At 55.5% G+C, this 16,421-nt stretch overlaps 1 protein-coding gene across 1 annotated transcript; it reads left to right on the top strand.

The window, feature by feature from the left end:
• Positions 1-2,910: 2,910 nt before the first annotated feature.
• ZNF746 (zinc finger protein 746) lies at positions 2,911-14,627 on the top strand. The gene is given in 8 exon segments (XM_038755566.1): positions 2,911-3,081; positions 6,096-6,374; positions 6,475-6,601; positions 7,618-7,731; positions 8,592-8,780; positions 9,104-9,229; positions 12,732-13,092; positions 13,094-14,627. Coding segments are annotated over 8 exon segments (1,842 nt in total). The 5' UTR covers positions 2,911-3,057; the 3' UTR covers positions 13,716-14,627.
• The last annotated feature ends 1,794 nt before the right edge of the window (positions 14,628-16,421 follow it).

Raw genomic sequence — 16,421 nt, 5'->3', positions numbered from 1 at the left:
ATCTGGAAAATGGGGAAGCGTGGCTCAGTGGAAAGAGCCTGGGCTTTGGAGTCAGAGGTCATGGGTTCGAATCCCAACTCCGCCAATTGTCAGCTGTGTGACTTTGGGCAAGTCACTTAACTTCTCTGTGCCTCTGTTACCTCATCTGTAAAATGGGGATTAAGACTGTGAGCCCCTGTGGGACAACCTGATCACCCTGTAACTTCCCCAGCGCTCAGAACAGTGCTTTGCACATAGTAAGCGCTTAATAAATGCCATCATCATCATCATCAAGACTGGGAGCCCTTTTTGGGACAAGCTGATCACCTTGTAACCTCCCAGCGCTTAGAACGGTGCTTTGCACATAGTAAGTGCTTAATAAATGCCATCATTATTATTATTATTCATTCAATCGTATTTATTGAGTGCTTACTGTGTGCAGAGCACTGTACTAAGCGCTTGGAAAGTACAATTCAGCAACAGAGACAATCCCTACCCAACTACGGGCTCACAGTCCAGATGCGAGATAATCAGGCTGGACACAGTCCCTGTCCCACATGGGGCTAATAGCCTTAATTCCCATTTTACAGCTGAGGGAACTGAGGCACGGAGAAGTGAAGTGACTTGCCCACGGTCACACAGCAGACAAGCGGAGGAGTCAGGATTAGAGCCCATGAGAAGCACTGTGGCTCAGTGGAAAGAGTCTGGGCTTTGGAGTCAGAGTCATGGGTTCAAATCCCTACTCCGCCACACGTCTGCTGTGTGACCTCGGGCAAGTCACTTAACTTCTCTGGGCCTCAGTTACCTCATCTGTAAAATGGGGATGAAGACTGGGAGCTCCCTGTGGGGCAACCTGATCACCTTGTAATCTCCCCAGCGCTTAGAACAGTGCTTTGCACATAGTAAGCACTTAATAAATGCCATCATTATTATTATTATTATGACCTTCTGACTCTCAGGTCCACGCTCTATCCACTAAGTATCTTCCCCAGCGCTTAGAACAGAGCTTGACACAGAGTGAGCACTTAACAAATACTCTTAGTATATAAATAAATGAAATTATAGATATGTAAGTGCTGTGTACATTAATTCATTCAATTGTATTTGAGTGCTTAATGAGTCCAAAGCACTGAACTAAACGTGTGGGAGAGTACAATATAATAATTAACATGACACATTCCCTGCCCAGTGCCTAGCACATAGTAAGTGCTGAAGAACTACCAAAAGAAACTAAAACATACCATAAAACAACAATAAAAAAAACTCACTCACTGGTCCTCCTCAGGCCTGGGTGAGGAGGGGCTCACTGAAGGCTCACCTCCTCCAAGAGGCCTTCCCAGACTAAGCCCCCCTTTTCCTCAGCTCTCCCTCCCACCCCATCTCCCCAATCCGCTTCCCTTTGCTCTCCCCTTCCCCACAGCACTTGTGCATATACATATAGTCCCAAGCGCTTAGTACAGTGCTCTGCACACAGTAAGCGCTCAATAAATACGATTGAATGAAGTGCTCTGCACACAGCAAGTGCTCAATAAATACGATTGAATGAACACAGTAAGTGCTCAATAAATCAATAAATACGATTGAATGAATTCATTCATTCAATCGTATTTATTGAATGCTTACTGTGTGCAGAGCACTGTACTAAGCGCTTGGGAAGTACAAGTTGGCAACATATGGAGACGGTCCCTACCCAACAGCAGGCTCACAGTCTGGAAGGGGGAGACAGACAACAAAACAAAACATATTAACAAAATAAATAGAATAAATATGTACAAATAAAATAAATAAAGAGTAATAAATACGTACAAACATATATACAGGTGCTGTGGGGAGGGGAAGGAGGTAAGGCGGGGGGATGGGGAGGAGGGGGAGAGGGAGAGAATGAATGAATATCTATAGTTCTATCTACTTACATGAATGCCTGTTTGCTTGTTTTGATATGTATATACCTCATTCTATTTACTTATATTGATGCCTGTTTCCCTCCTTCTACACTGTAAGCCCATTGTGATGTGCAGGGGTTGTCTGGCTCAGTGGAAAGAGCCCGGGCTTTGGAGTCGGAGGTCATGAGTTCAAATCCCAGCTCCACCACTCGTCAGCTGTGTGACTTTGGGCAAGTCACTTCACTTCTCTGGGCCTCAGTTACCTCATCTGTAAAGTGGGGATGAAGACTGTGAGCCCCACGTGGGGCAACCTGATCACCTCGTAAATTCCCCAGCGCTTAGAACAGTGCTCTGCACGTAGTAAGCGCTTAATAAATGCCATTATTATTATTATTGCTGAATTGTACTTTCCAAGCGCTTAGTACAATGCTCTGCACCCTGTAAGCGCTCAATAAATATGAATGAATGAATGAATGAGGGTGAGGGAGTGTGTGGCCTTCCCAGACTGAGCCCCTTCCTTCCTCTCCCCCTCGTCCCCCTCTCCATCCCCATCTTACCTCCTTCCCTTCCCCACAGCACCTGTATATATGTTTGTACATATTTATTACTCTATTTATTTATTTATTTATTTTACTTGTACATATCTATTCTATTTTATTTTGTTAGTATGTTTGGTTTTGTTCTCCGTCTCCCCCTTTTAGACTGTGAGCCCACTGTTGGGTAGGGACCGTCTCTATATGTTGCCAATTTGTACTTCCCAAGCGCTTAGTCCAGTGCTCTGCACACAGTAAGCACTCAATAAATACGATTGATGACGATAATGATGATGGCGAAGCGCGGGCACGGGGAGGTGCGGGTCGCTCCTCCGGCCTGCGGGGGGCGCTGTGGGCTCCGCGGGGGGGGGGGGCGGGCGCGGGTTAGTGCGGTTGGCTCCTCCGGCCTGCGGGGGGCGCTGTGGCGTCCGCGGAGCCCCCCCGAGCGCCGCTCTTGGCCGCGGCGGTTTGGACCCCGGATCCGCGGAGCCGCAGGGGACGACCCACCGGGCCCCGACCGGAGCGACCCAGCGACTCCGCAGCCCGGCCCCGGGGGACGAGCGGTGCCCCCCATGTCCCAGCCCGCGGGGGGCTGAAGGCCGAGCTCGGGACCCCCGCGGACCCTCCCTCCCTCCCTCCGTCCACCCGAGCAACAAAGCGCCATGGCCGAGGCCGCCCCCGCGCAGGTGAGCCCGGACCCCCGGCGCGGAGCCCCCCTGCCGCGGCCTGGGCCTGGGGGGCGGGGAGGGGGAGCAGGAGCACCAATCCCCGCCGCGTTGTAGCGGGCTCGGGGCGAGGCCGGAGAAACCCGTTCTCCCCCTGCAGGGACCATCAGCGGGGGAGGGGAGGGGAGGGAGGGGAGGGACGGGACGGGACGGGACGGGACGGGGCCGGTGCTCCTCCTCCTCCTCCTCCTCCTCCTGTTCCCCCTCCCCATCCTCATTGCTCAGTCCCGCCTCCTTGCCCTGCCCTTTTCACCTCTCCCCGCTCCGCCCCCTTTCTCCTCTCGCCCCGCCCCCTTTTCGCACGGCCCACCCTTCCCTGCCCCGCCCCCTTTGCGCACGGCCCCTCCCCTCCCTGGCCCCGCCTCCTCTGCGCACGGCACCGCCCCCTTTCCGTGCGGCTCCTCCCTTCCCTTGCCCCGCCTCCTTTGCGCGCGGCCCCACCCCCCTCCTCCCCTGACCCCACCCCTTTGCGCACGACACCGGCCCCGCCCTTTCACTGACCACGCCCCTTTGCGCGCGACCCCGCCCTTTCCCTGACCACGCCCCCTCTGCGCGCGGCCCCGCCCCTTTCCTTGCAGCCCCGCCCTCCATCATCAATCAATCAATCAATCAATTGTATTTATTGAGCGCTTACTATGTGCAGAGCACTGGACTAAGCGCTTGCACTTGTATTTACATTTACTTGTATCTGCCTCAGCACTTAGTACAGTGCTTGGCAGTTAGTAAGCACATAAATTTCACACTTATTATTGTTATCATTATGATTAGCACCCCGCACTCCCCCCCCCCCCCAGAGTGACCCTCCCCTTTCTCCCAACAATAATAACAATATTCGTATTTGTTAAGCGCTTACTATGTGCCAAGCGCTGTTCTAAGCACTGGGGAAGACACAAGGTGATCAGGTTGTCCCACATGGGGCTCACAGTCTTTAACCCCCATTTTACAGATGAGGGAACTGAGGCCCAGAGAAGTGAAGTGACTTGCCCAAAGTCACACAGCTGACAGGTGGCCGAGCAGGGATTCGAACCCATGACCTCTGACTCCCAAGCCCCGGCTCTTTTAGATTGTGAGCCCACTGTCGGGTAGGGACCGTCTCTAGATGTTGCCAACTTGTACTTCCCAAGCGCTTAGTACAGTGTTCTGCACACAGTAAGCGCTCAATAAATACGATTGATTGATTTCCACTGAGCCACACTACCCCACCATCACCTTTCCCTGACGCCCCCTTTCTCCCAGCCCCATCCTCAGCCTTCCATGGCCCTGCCCCCTTCTCCCTCTCTGCCCTGCTCCTTACCCTCCCCCTTCACCCCACCCCCACCCCACGAGCCATTCATGTCCAGATTTGGTTCTCAAAACTCGCAAGTTTTTAATCATGATAATAATAATTACGGTATTTGTTAAGCAATTACTATGTGCCAAGCCTTGTTCTACGTGCTGGGGTAGATACAAGGTAATCAGGTTGTCCCACGTCGGGTTCACAGTCTTCATCCCCGTTTTACAGATGAGGTAACTGAGGCACAGAGAAGTTAGGTGACCTGCCCAAAGTCACATAGCTGACAAGTGGCAGAGCCCAAATTAGAACCCACGACCTCTGACTCCCAAGGCCACGCTCTTTCCACTAAGCCACGCTGCTTTTAAGTACCGTCATCATCAATCGTCTTTATTGAGGGCTTACTGAGTGCAGAGCACTGTACTAAGCACTTGAGGGAGACCTATGTAACAGAGTTGGTAGGTACGTTCCCTGCCCACAACAAGCCGACAGTCTAGAGAGGAACTTTAGTTAAGTTTAAGTTAGTTAAGATAGTTTAGTTAAGTGCAGAGCTTAAGTACTGCATGTTCGTTCCTATAGCGAGTTGCCTAGGTAGGTCTGGCATTCAAACAGAAAGGTCTCCATTGTACCTTGCGACAAAATTAGTCTCTGTTGTCTAAACAGTGGGCCGGGAGTAATCGTGAAGGGGTCAGGCCCTCTCCATGCCCGTCCCTGTCACCAGCCAGGAGACCCCCCCCCAAGCTGGCATGCCTCAAGACACTTCAGGGCCCCGATTCTTCTGGGCTCAACAGGATGGGCCCAGAATCGGGAGAATCCCAGTATGCCTGAAGTTAGCCTCTTGTTCCACCCCCCGGGGCAAGTGGTGAGGATTGCCCACCACACTCTAAACTCCTGGATGGAAGGATTGGTTGCCTACCAACTCGGTTATACCGTACTACCCCAAGCGCTTTGTACAGTGCTCCGCACACAGTAGGCGCTCAATAAATTCCATTCCGTGCCTCTCGCCACTGACCCCACGATCCAGCTTCAGGACTGGGGTGTTGGAGCCTGCTCTTCGGACTCCTCTCTGCCCTGGACCGAGGGGCTGTCGCTCCTGACGCCAAGCCCAGGTCTCCCAGCAGGCCCCCTCCCCCCCCCTCCCCTCCTCCACCCGCAGGATCCTGTCTCCCATAGTAAGTTTGTTATGGGCAGGGATTGTATCTGTTATTTCTGTTGTACTCTCCTAAGCACTCAGTACAGTGCTCTGCACATAGCGCTCAATAAATACCATTGATTGATTGATTAGTAAGAGGACGTCCCACTGGTTTGAGCCTCTGGGAGAGTCGCCCTCGGCCTTTCGACCTGGGGTCTCTCAGTGGGACGGGCCTGGATGCCAGTCCCCCTGCTCCGCTCCTCCCTGCTGAATGACCCTGGGCAAATCACTTCACTTCTGTGTGTCTCAACTACCTCATCAGTAAAATGGGGATCGAGACTGTGAGCCCCAGGTGGGACAGGGACTGTGTCCAATCCAATTTACTTGTATCTGCCTCAGCACTTAGTACAGTGCTTGGCAGTTAGTAAGCACTTAAATATCACCCTTATTATTGTTATCATTATGATTAGCACCCCGCACCCCCCCCCAGAGCGAAATACCCAGGGCAGCGAACGGGTCCTCCGGAAGGGCCAGGATGAGTGAGGGAACTGGTCTCCCTGTCGTTTCTGGGAGATCACTCCGTGGATGATGGTGACGGCGATTCAGGCCATGGAGAGGAAGATAGAGTCTCAGGCCGTGCGGCTGCTGGCCCTGGAGGAGAAGGCCGGGGGCGCCGAGAAGACGGTGGTCGAGTTCGGCAACCAGCTGGAGGGCAAGTGGGCCGTGCTGGAGACGCTGCTGCAGGAGTACGGGCTCCTGCAGAGGAGGCTGGAGAACATGGAGAACCTGCTCAGGAACAGGAACTTCTGGGTCCTCCGCCTCCCCCCGGGCAGCAACGGGGAGGTCCCCAAGGTACGGGGGCCGCGGGGAGCGGCCGCGGCGGGCTCGGGCCACGCGCGTCCCCCTCCGCCGGAAGCCCGAGGGGCTGAGGGGGTGACGCCTGTGGCCGCAGGTGCCGGTGACCTCTGACGACGGGGCCGTCTGTTTCTCGGAGCAGGAGTTGGGGACCCTGGACCAGGGGCAGAAGGAGCTCTACAAGAACGTCACGAAGGGCAACTACGAGACGCTGGTCTCGTTGGGTAAGGGGCCGGTCGTGCGCGCTGGTGTTTCCGGACACCCCGGTGTGGAGCCGAGGGCCACGCTGTGCCGGGGCAGGGGCCAACTCGGCGGCGGGGGCTGGTGAGGGGATCCTGCCGGCTCGGAGTGACCTGTTCTCGGGCTCTGAGGTGAAACGCCCATTTCCTAGGGAGGCCCCAGAAGGGCAACCGTTGGTCTCTCGAGGGAGGGAAAGGTCCACTCGGTGGTTTGTTCTCCGGTTATCTCCTCCTCCTCATCATCATCAATCGTATTTATTGAGCGCTTACTATGTGCAGAGCACTGTACTAAGCGCTTGGGAAGTACAAATTGGCAGCATATAGAGACAGTCCCTACCCAACAGTGGGCTCACAGTCTAAAAGGGGGAGGCAGAGAACAAAACCAAACATACTAACAAAATAAAACAAATAGATATGTACAAGCAAAATAAATAAATAGAGTAATAAATATGTACAAACATATATACATATATACAGGTGCTGTGGGGAAGGGAAGGAGGTAAGATGGGGGGATGGAGAGGGGGACGAGGGGGGGACAGACGTAAAAACGTGGACAGAGGGCGGTTCCCAGGGGTGGCGGCGGCGGGGAGCCCCCAGCCCGGGGGTTCACCGATATCTCGGATCGATATTTACTGAGTTCTTACTAGTTGTAGAGCCCTGTAGTAAGCACTCGGGAGAGTCCGATACAACAGGATTAGCAGACACGTTCCCTGCCCATAACGAACTGACAGTGTAGAAGGGGGAGACATACCTTAATATGAATAAACAAGTTTAAAGATGTGCTCCCTGTCCAGCCCCCCGCTCCTTCCCAGGCTTTCCGTCAGTGCTCCATCCTTCTGGCTCCAGACGTCTTACATACCCTCAGGTCTGAGGCTGTCCATCCGAAGTTGCCCCGGCACTGCCAGTGAAGACCAAGGTTCCCCAGTTACTGCCAGTGGGCCCAACACCCAGCTGTGCCTCAGACGAGGCGACCGCTAACCTCTCTCTCCCTCCACCATCAGACTACGCCATTTCCAAACCGGAAATCCTCTCCCGGCTGGAGCAGGGGAAGGAGCCGTGTGATGTGGATCGGAGGGGCTCCAAAGGGCCGGCCGCCCCCTCAGACTCCAGCCCCGGTGAGGAGGGAACAGGCAGCCCGGGGCTTCTCCGGGGTTTGAGGGGAAGGGAAGAAGTCACGGGAGTCGGGGGGGAGGCACAACCATGGCGAGGGGGTGTGGTAGAGCTGCACCGCTTTTTAGATGCTAGTCGGGAGGAAAGGGGTGTCAGGAAAGGGTGCCCCCCCCACCACTAGTGTAAACTTCCAAGGTATCTCGTTCCGGGGGCTTTTCTCTGAGGCCGTCTATGGCACGGGACTGTTCACGTGGCATCTCCCACCCCTCCCTCCGAAGCTGATGGGGCCGACTGAGCCGTCGGCTATTTCAAAGCCGCTACGTGAGGACAAAATCACCTCCCCCCCGGCTTGGAAGCAAATTTGAAGCCACCCACAGAGAAGGGCCTCAGTCGGCAGCGGTGCCGACCCAGAGGGCGGGTGGGCGATGGCACCCATTTTCTTCCCAGCAGCCTCGGGGGCAGACCCGTCTGTGGATTTGTCACGGCGCGATGGTTACCGAACTCTGTTCTCCCTCCTGCCTGTTTTACAAGTTGGGGAACTGAGGCCTGGGGAGGGACATGACCCGCCCTAGGTCAGGTTAGCTGCAGGGCTAGAGCCCCTTGAGGGGAAGACCATAGCAGAGTCCACTGGGTCACCCTGTCCCCCGAGTCTTCATTTCGGCTGCCCCTCGAGCCAGGGGATGGGGGTGGGCCCCCTCCCCACCAGGCAGCAGGGAGCTTGTCCCTGAAAGCTTGCTTTTCGGGGGGCATCTCCCTCGCGGGTGCCAGGTGCCACCCGCTCCCGCTCCTCGCAGTGTCGTCGTCTCCCCTCAGTGGCACAAACAGCCCCTTCTCTCTCCCCTTCACCCAACCAACCGGGGCACAGAATCCTTGGTGCCCGGCCCCGACCTCATTCTGCAGGTGAAGCCGGAGACGGAGCGGCGGGCCGAAGACCCTCCTCCGCCCTCGACCGGAGAGGCCTGGGGCGCCCCTCAGCTGGTTGCCGAGGACGGGCCGTGGGCCCCGAGTCACCTGGATCCCGGGGCAGGAGAAATCTCTGTGGACGGCCACACTGGTGAGCGGCCAAGGGTGGCGGGGGCTGGCCAGGGGGCCGGGGCCCAGGTCCACCACTGGCCACACCTTCTGTGCCCCTGGCTCTGGCCCTTCTCCCTCCGCCTCCGTTTCCCCTTTTCTTCTTCCCTCATCTGCCTCTCCACCGCGATTGGGTGAAAGACAGCTTGGGCCTTGGAAAAACGAGCCAAGTTTCTGTCGGCCCCGATGGATGGTCCGGGGAGGCCAGGACTCCTTCCCGGCCCCCCCAAGCCTCCCTCCCTCCCCTCTTCTCCTTCCTCCTCCTCCGACAGTCTTTCCACCAGCTCTCCGGTCTCCCGACTGCAGGGCCCCACTCCAACTTCGCCGCCTCCATTCTGGCAGACTCCTGGCCGGCCAGCCTCCCCCCGCCCCAGCCGCCCCCGCCGGGCCCAGACCAGTTGTTGAAGGCGAACACGGTGGCGTCCTCTGAAGGTACAGGCCGGCGAGAGGACTGGGGGGCAGAGGGAGGGAGGGAGGGAGGGGCACCTAGCCTGGAGCTGTCACCTCCCCACCTCTCCTCGGGCCCTTCTGCTTTGACTCGTCCTTCATCTCTCCCTCAGGTCGGGGTGGCTGCTGGTTTTCCTCCCCCATTCCCAGGGAGCACACCCAGGACCAGCTTTGAGGGGTGCGGGTGTTGTGAGGGGGTGGCTGGTGGAGGCACCGTCCCTCTTCCTCGGTCGCTGGCTCCAGTGCCTGACGGCTCCCTCCTTTCGCCCAGTCTGGTGCCCAGGAAATGGATATTTCTGCGTTTTCCCCCATCTCACCCCAGGTTAAAAACCAAACCCCCCCCCCCCGCCCCGCCAACTTATTTAAATGGTATACGTTAAGCGCTTACTATGGGCCAGGCCCTGTCCTAAGCGCTGGGGTAGATGCAAGCCAACCCGGTTGGCCACAGTCATAATCCACATTTTTACAGAGGAGGTAACAGAGGCCCACAGAAGCAAAGTGACTTGCCCAAGGTCACCCAGCAGACGAGCGGCGGTGCCGGGATTAGAACCCAAGTCCCTCTGACTCCCAAGCCCGTGCTCTATCCACTAGGCCACACTGCTTCCGACGTGAAGGGGGAGGGCGTTCCGGGCCAGAGGCAGGACATGGACGAGATCGAGATACAGTGAGGACGTCAGCGGGAGAGGAGCCGGGTGTGCGGGATGGGCCGTGTGTCTGCTTTTTCCGTTTGAGCGACAGTTCCCTGTCGGCAAGAGAACGTGTTACTTTGTGATCCTGCACTTCCCAAACGGTTAGGACGGCATTTCACACCAAGTAGGCGCCTAGTGGAAAGAGCCTGGGGCTGGGTGTCAGAGGACCTGGGTTCTAGTGCCGGCGGTGCCAAACGTTTGCTGTGTGACCTTGAGCAAATCACTTCACGGCTTTACGCCTTATTTCTCCTGGTCCCACTCCTACTACAGAGAAGCAGCGTTGGTCAGTGGAAAGAGCCCCGGCTTTGGAGTCAGAGGTCATGGGTTCAAATCCCGACTCTGCCAATTGTCAGCTGTGTGACTTTGGGCAAGTCACTTCACTTCTCTGGGCCTCATCTGTAAAATAGGGATTAAGACTGTGAGCCCCCCGTGGGACCACCTGATCACCTTGCAACCTCCCCAGCGCTTAGAACAGTGCTTTTGCACATAGTAAGTGCTTAAAAAATGCTATTATTATTATTATTACAACCTAATTCACTCGTACATATCCCAGCGCTTAGAACAGCGCTTGACAAAGTAAGCGCTTTGCACGCTACCCCTCTTCCTACACGAAAATAAACTAAAGATGAGCTGGCTCACGAGCCAGCCCCAAACCGGTTGACTGAAAAAGCACAAGATGATCATCATCAATCGTATTTATTGAGCGCTTACTATGTGCAGAGCACTGTACTAAGCGCTTGGGAAGTACAAATTGGCAACATATAGAGACAGTCCCTACCCAACAGTGGGCTCACAGTCTAAAAGGGGAAGACAGAGAACAAAACCAAACATACTAACAAAATAAAATAAATAGAATAGATACGTACAAATAAAATAAAATAAATAAATAAATAGATGGCAGCTCTGAATCTTTGAGTATTTCCTTACGGGCGGAGCGGCTCACTCAGACGTCTCACCCAAAGGAGCGAACCTCCCCGAGCGACCCCCATAAAGCCCCGCAGCGCAATCGCAAGGGCGCCGGGGGACTCCGGCTCTTGCTTCGCCAGGAAAGGAAAACAGGAAATCAAGCGGCCCCTTTGGGAAAATCGGAAAGGGAAGAGCCCCATGTTCCAGACGAGTGGAGGCTGACGAGTTGAACTCACCGGCCCGAGCGGGTTCCGGGGAGAGGGCTGGCTCGGGGCACCCCAGGATCAGGCAGGGACAGCTGGGATCGGGGTGAGAAGCAGCGTGGCCAAGTGGTTAGAGCCCGAGCCTGGAAGCCAGAAGGACCCAGGTCATCATCATCATCATCAATCGTATTTATTGAGCGCTTACTATGTGCAGAGCACTGTACTAAGCGCTTGGGAAGTACAAATTGGCAACATCTAGAGACAGTCCCTACCCAACAGTGGGCTCACAGTCTAAAAGGGGGAGACAGAGAACAAAACCAAACATACTAACAAAATAAAATAAATAGAATAGATAGGTACAAATAAATTAAATAAATAAATAGAGTAAAAAAATATGTACAAACATATCCTGGCCCCGCCACTTGTCTGCTGTGTGACCTTGGGTGAGTCACTTTTTGCTTTCTGGCGTCTCAGTTCTCTGCTCTATAAAATGGGGATGAAGACTGTGAGCCCCGCGTGGGATGTAGACTACCCCATTCATTCATTCAGCCGTATTTATTGAGCGCTTCCTGTGTGCAGAGCACTGTACTAAGCGCTTGGGAAGTACAAGTTACCCCACGTGGATGTGGGTGTGATGATACCTACCCCAGCACTTAGTACAGTGCCTGGCACATAGTAAGCGCTTAACAAATACCAGTAAAAAATATTAAAGTCAAAAGTACCTCTGTCTTGGAAAAAGGAAAATCAACAGTGGTATTTACCGAGCACCGACTGAGTGCTCTGGGCTGTTGTAAGCCTTTGCGAGTACCCCTGCCCTCCAGGAGCTTGGAATGTAATGGAGAGAAACACGATTTCCTAGTTTGGCCGAGCAGGGGGCGAGGGGGAAAGGAAGAGGGAAGCCAGGTCACCGAACCACGGCTGGGAATGACTTTGGGCAGGCACGAAGACAAGTGGCCGCTTAGCCATTTGCTGGAGACAGGAGAGGGTGGGGTGTTAATGAAGAAAAACGTGTGCGTGTGTGTGACACAAACACACACCACCCTCTTTTGTTCTCTGTCTCCCCCTTTTAGACTGTGAGCCCACTGTTGGGTAGGGACTGTCTCTATATGTTGCCAATCTGTACTTCCCAAGCGCTTAGTACAGTGCCCTGCACATAGTAAGCGCTCAATAAATACGATTGATGATGATGATGATGACCCTCCCACCCCCAAGATTGGGAATGACCTCAGGTAGGTTTAGACTGTGAGCCCACTGCTGGGTAGGGACTGTCTCTATATGCTGCCAACTTGTACTTCCCAAGCGCTTAGTCCAGTGCTCTGCACGCAGTAAGCGCTCAATAAATACACTTGATGATGATGATAGGTTTGAGACTGAGCGGCCACCTAGCCGTTTGCCACAGACAGGAGGGGGGGTTGTTGATGAAGAAAACCAGGTGAGTGTGCGTGAGGGGGTGCCAGCCCTAGAAAATCCAGGCTTAAAGTGCTTTGCACATAGTAAGCGCTTAACAAATGCCAGAAAACAAAACCCATTTCCTCCAGGCAGCCGCCTTTGGAATAATAATCAACTGTGCACGTAGTAAGCGTTTAACAAATATCACCGTGATTAAGGAGCTGACCCTCAGAGCTCTGAGGCCGAACCCCTGTTTCCCCCCACCCCCGGCTAATGCCCGCTTTCTCCCCCACCTCTCAGCGGACGTGAAGATCATCATCAAAACGGAAGTCCCAGAGCAGGAGGAGGAGGAGGGAGCGGCCCCGGCGGTCAGCGCGGAGGCCCCGCCGGCCACCTTCTACGGCGCGGGCCCGGCCGCCGGCCCGTTCCCGAGCCCCGGCCCGGCCTGGGAGACCCCGGCCGGCCTGTTCCCCGCCCAGGAGCCGGGGCCGGGGCCGGGGGAGCCCGCGGGGCCGGAGCGGGAGCTGGGCCTGCTCATCCCCATCCTGGCCCAGGGGGACCCGCCGCCGGCGGACTGGCTCCTTGGCGGGGCCCGGTGGGGGTGGAACTTGGTGTCCAAGCCCCCGGGGGCTCTGGCCTACCCCTTCCCCCCCGAGGGGGCGGCTGAGGGGGGGCGGCGGCGGCGGCGGGACCACGGGACCGAGCCCCAGGCTGCTGGGCGAGCCGTACCACCTCCCGGGCTGGGCCAAGGGCTCGGGCCCCCGGGGCGGTGCCAGGAAGCGCCCGGCCTCGCCCCCGGGTGAGCGGCGGCTCTTCACCTGCGCCACGTGCGGGAAGAGCTTCCGGCTGCAGGGGAGCCTGGCGGCCCACCAGAGCACCCACCAGGGGCCGGGGCCCGGGCCGGGCCGGGACGGGGGCGGGCCCGCGGCCAGCGGGCTGCGCTGCGGCGTGTGCGGCCGCCGCTTCAACCGGGCCGCCCACCTGATCCGCCACCAGATGCTGCACACGGGCGAGCGGCCCTTCCCCTGCACGGCCTGCGACAAGCGCTTCACCGAGCGCTCCAAGCTCATCGACCACTACCGCACCCACACGGGCGTGCGGCCCTTCAAGTGCGTGGCCTGCGGCAAGAGCTTCATCCGCAAGGACCACCTGCGCAAGCACCAGCGCAACCACGCGGGCCTGGGCCTGGGCCTGGGCGGCGGCGGCCCCACCCTCGGCCAGTCGGGCCCGGAGCCGCCGGGAGTCCCGCCGGGCCTCAGGGTCTCGGCCCCCATGGACCGTTAGCCCCCGGCCGGGCCCGGGGGGAGACGAGGCCCGGGGGCGGCGGGGACGGTCGACCCCAGGAGAGCCGCGGGCTCGGCCTCCTCCGGCCCGCCCCCGATCCGTCTGCGGCAGGAGGACGCCCTGCCTTGGCCTCGGTTCGCCGGCCGGGAGGAAGCGGGATTCCTCTCCCCGGCTCCTGGAGCGCCACTTCATCCCTGGAACGGGGGGCTCCCCTCAACTGTCGCCACCCGAGGGTGAGGAAAAGGGATCGTGGAGGTGCCCCCACCCAGCCGCCGGTCAGGGGCAGAAGAGACTCTTTTGGCATCTCCTCCGCTCCGTTTGGAATGCCACATTCCGCTCTCGGCCACCCTGTAGTGGGCAATCCACCCTGTGTATTATCCAGGGTCGATTTTTAAAATGGTTTTTTTTTTTTAGTTTTTTTATGCTCTCCCCAGCCGGGCCCCTCTCCTCGCCGCCCCTTCCTTCACGTGTCCCATGACACTCTCTCTCGGCCACAGCGGCCCCCTCCCCGGCCTCTGCCCTCCACTAGGACCCCCACCCCCCAGCCTCTTCCCTGCTTCGTCTGATCGGTTTTGCACATCTCTCCTCCCCGAGGCGCGTCCTCGAAGCTTGGCGACCACTACCCCGACCCACCTGCCGGGCCGGCAGCCGGGAACGAGAGCCTGGTTTTAGCCACTTCCCATCCAAACGTCCAGGAAGGGAGGAGCAGATCGGTTCCCCCGGTCCGGCCGGCCGACGGCCGACCACCTTTTGTACCCGTTTACGAGTCCGACGCCGACATTTTCGTCGTTCGTATTTACACATCCGATGCAGACCTTTTCCATGTTTTTGACAGTGGATGAGCGGACAGTAACTTGTTATCTAATAAAAATGACTGGATCACACGGGTGCCGCTGGTTATTTCAGTTGGATGACTGGATTTAAAGGTACAGCACTCTGCTGGGGGACCCTGGGCAAGTCGTCTAAGTTCTCTGTGCTTCAGTTCCCCCATCTGTAAAATGGGGATTGAGAGTGTGAGCCCCATGTGGGACAGGGAATAAGTCCAACCCGATTTGCTTGTGCTCAGTGTTCAGTACGGTGGGCTCACAGTCTAGAAGGGGGAGACAGAGAACAAAACCAAACATATTAACAAAATAAAATAGAATAGATATGTACAAGTAAAATAAATAAAGTAATAAATATGTACAAACATATATACATATAAAAAGAGCTTGGGCGCGGGAGTCAGAAGACCTGGGTTCTAATTCCGGCTACTCCACTTGCCCGTCGTGTGGCTTTCTCATCCCTGCCTCTGTGACTTGTCTGCCATGTGACCCCGGGCAAGTCCCATCACTTCTCTGTGCCTGAACTAAGTGCTTAGGTATGGTGTGTAGTCCACAGTAAATATTCAAAAAATACAATTGACTGATTGATTGATTCAGTGATCTCCTCTGTAAAATGGGGACTAAGACCATGAGCCCCATGGGGGACATGGACAATATAACAGACACATCCCCGGCCCACAACAAGCTTACAATGTAGAGGGGGAGACGGACATTAATATAAATAAATGAAGTACGGATATGTACATAAGTGCTGTGGGGCTAGGAAGAGGTAGTGGTGAATAAAGGGAGCAAGTCAGGGTGATGAAGAAGGGAGTGGAAGAAAATCAATCAATCATATTGAGCGCTTACTGTGTGCAGAGCACTGTACTAAGCGCTTGGGAAGTCCAAGTTGGCAACATATAGAGACAGTCCCTACCCAACAGTGGGCTCACAGTCTAAAAGGGGGAGACAGAGAACAAAACCAAACATACTAACAAAATAAAATAAATAGAATAGATATGCACAAGTAAAATAAATAGAGTAATAATGTACAAACATATATACATCTATACAGGTGCTGTGGGGAAGGGAAGGAGGTAAGATGGGGGGGATGGAGAGGGGGACGAGGGGGAGAGGAAGGAAGGGGCTCAGTCAGGGAAGGCCTCTTGGAGGAAATGTGCCTACAATAAGGGGAGGTAGCAAGAGGGGACAAGAAGATTGTGTGCTTTAAAGCCGACGGTAAGGAGTTTCTGTTTGATGCAGAGGTGGATGGGCAACCACTACAGGTTCTGAGGAGTTGAGAAACATGGACTGATCGTTTTTGTAGAAAAATGATCCAGGCAGCAGAGTGAAGTACGGACTGGAGTAGGGAGAGACAGGAGCCTGGGAGATCAGCAAGGAGGCTGATACAGCAATCAAGGCAGGTTAGGTTAATTGCTTGGATTAACACAGTTGCAGTTTGGATAGAGAGGAAAGGTTGGATTTCAGCAACGTTGTTGAGGTAGAGTCAACAGGATTTAGTGATGGATTGAATGTGTGGGTTGAATGAGAGAGAGAAGTCAAGGACGATGCCAAGGTTACGGGCTTGTGAGACAGGAAGGATGGCGGTGCTGTCTACAGTGATGGGAAAGGCAGGGGAAGGACAGGGTAGGGTTGGGAAGATTCTGTTTTGGACAGGTTAAGTTTGAGGTGACTGCAGGACTCCCAAGTAATATTAAGAATTGTAATGTTATTTGTTAAGCGCTTACTACGTGCCAGACACAGGTTAAGTTGGAGGTGACTGCAGGACACCCAAGTAATATTAAGAATTGTAATGTTATTTGTTAAGCGCTTACTATGTGCCAGACACAGGTTAAGTTTGAGGTGACTGCAGGACACCCAAGTAATATTAAGAATTGTAATG

This window comes from Tachyglossus aculeatus, chromosome 13 (genome assembly GCF_015852505.1).
Source record: "Tachyglossus aculeatus isolate mTacAcu1 chromosome 13, mTacAcu1.pri, whole genome shotgun sequence".
Taxonomy (NCBI): Eukaryota; Metazoa; Chordata; class Mammalia; order Monotremata; family Tachyglossidae; genus Tachyglossus; species Tachyglossus aculeatus.
This window is presented reverse-complemented; position numbering and strand designations above follow the sequence as displayed.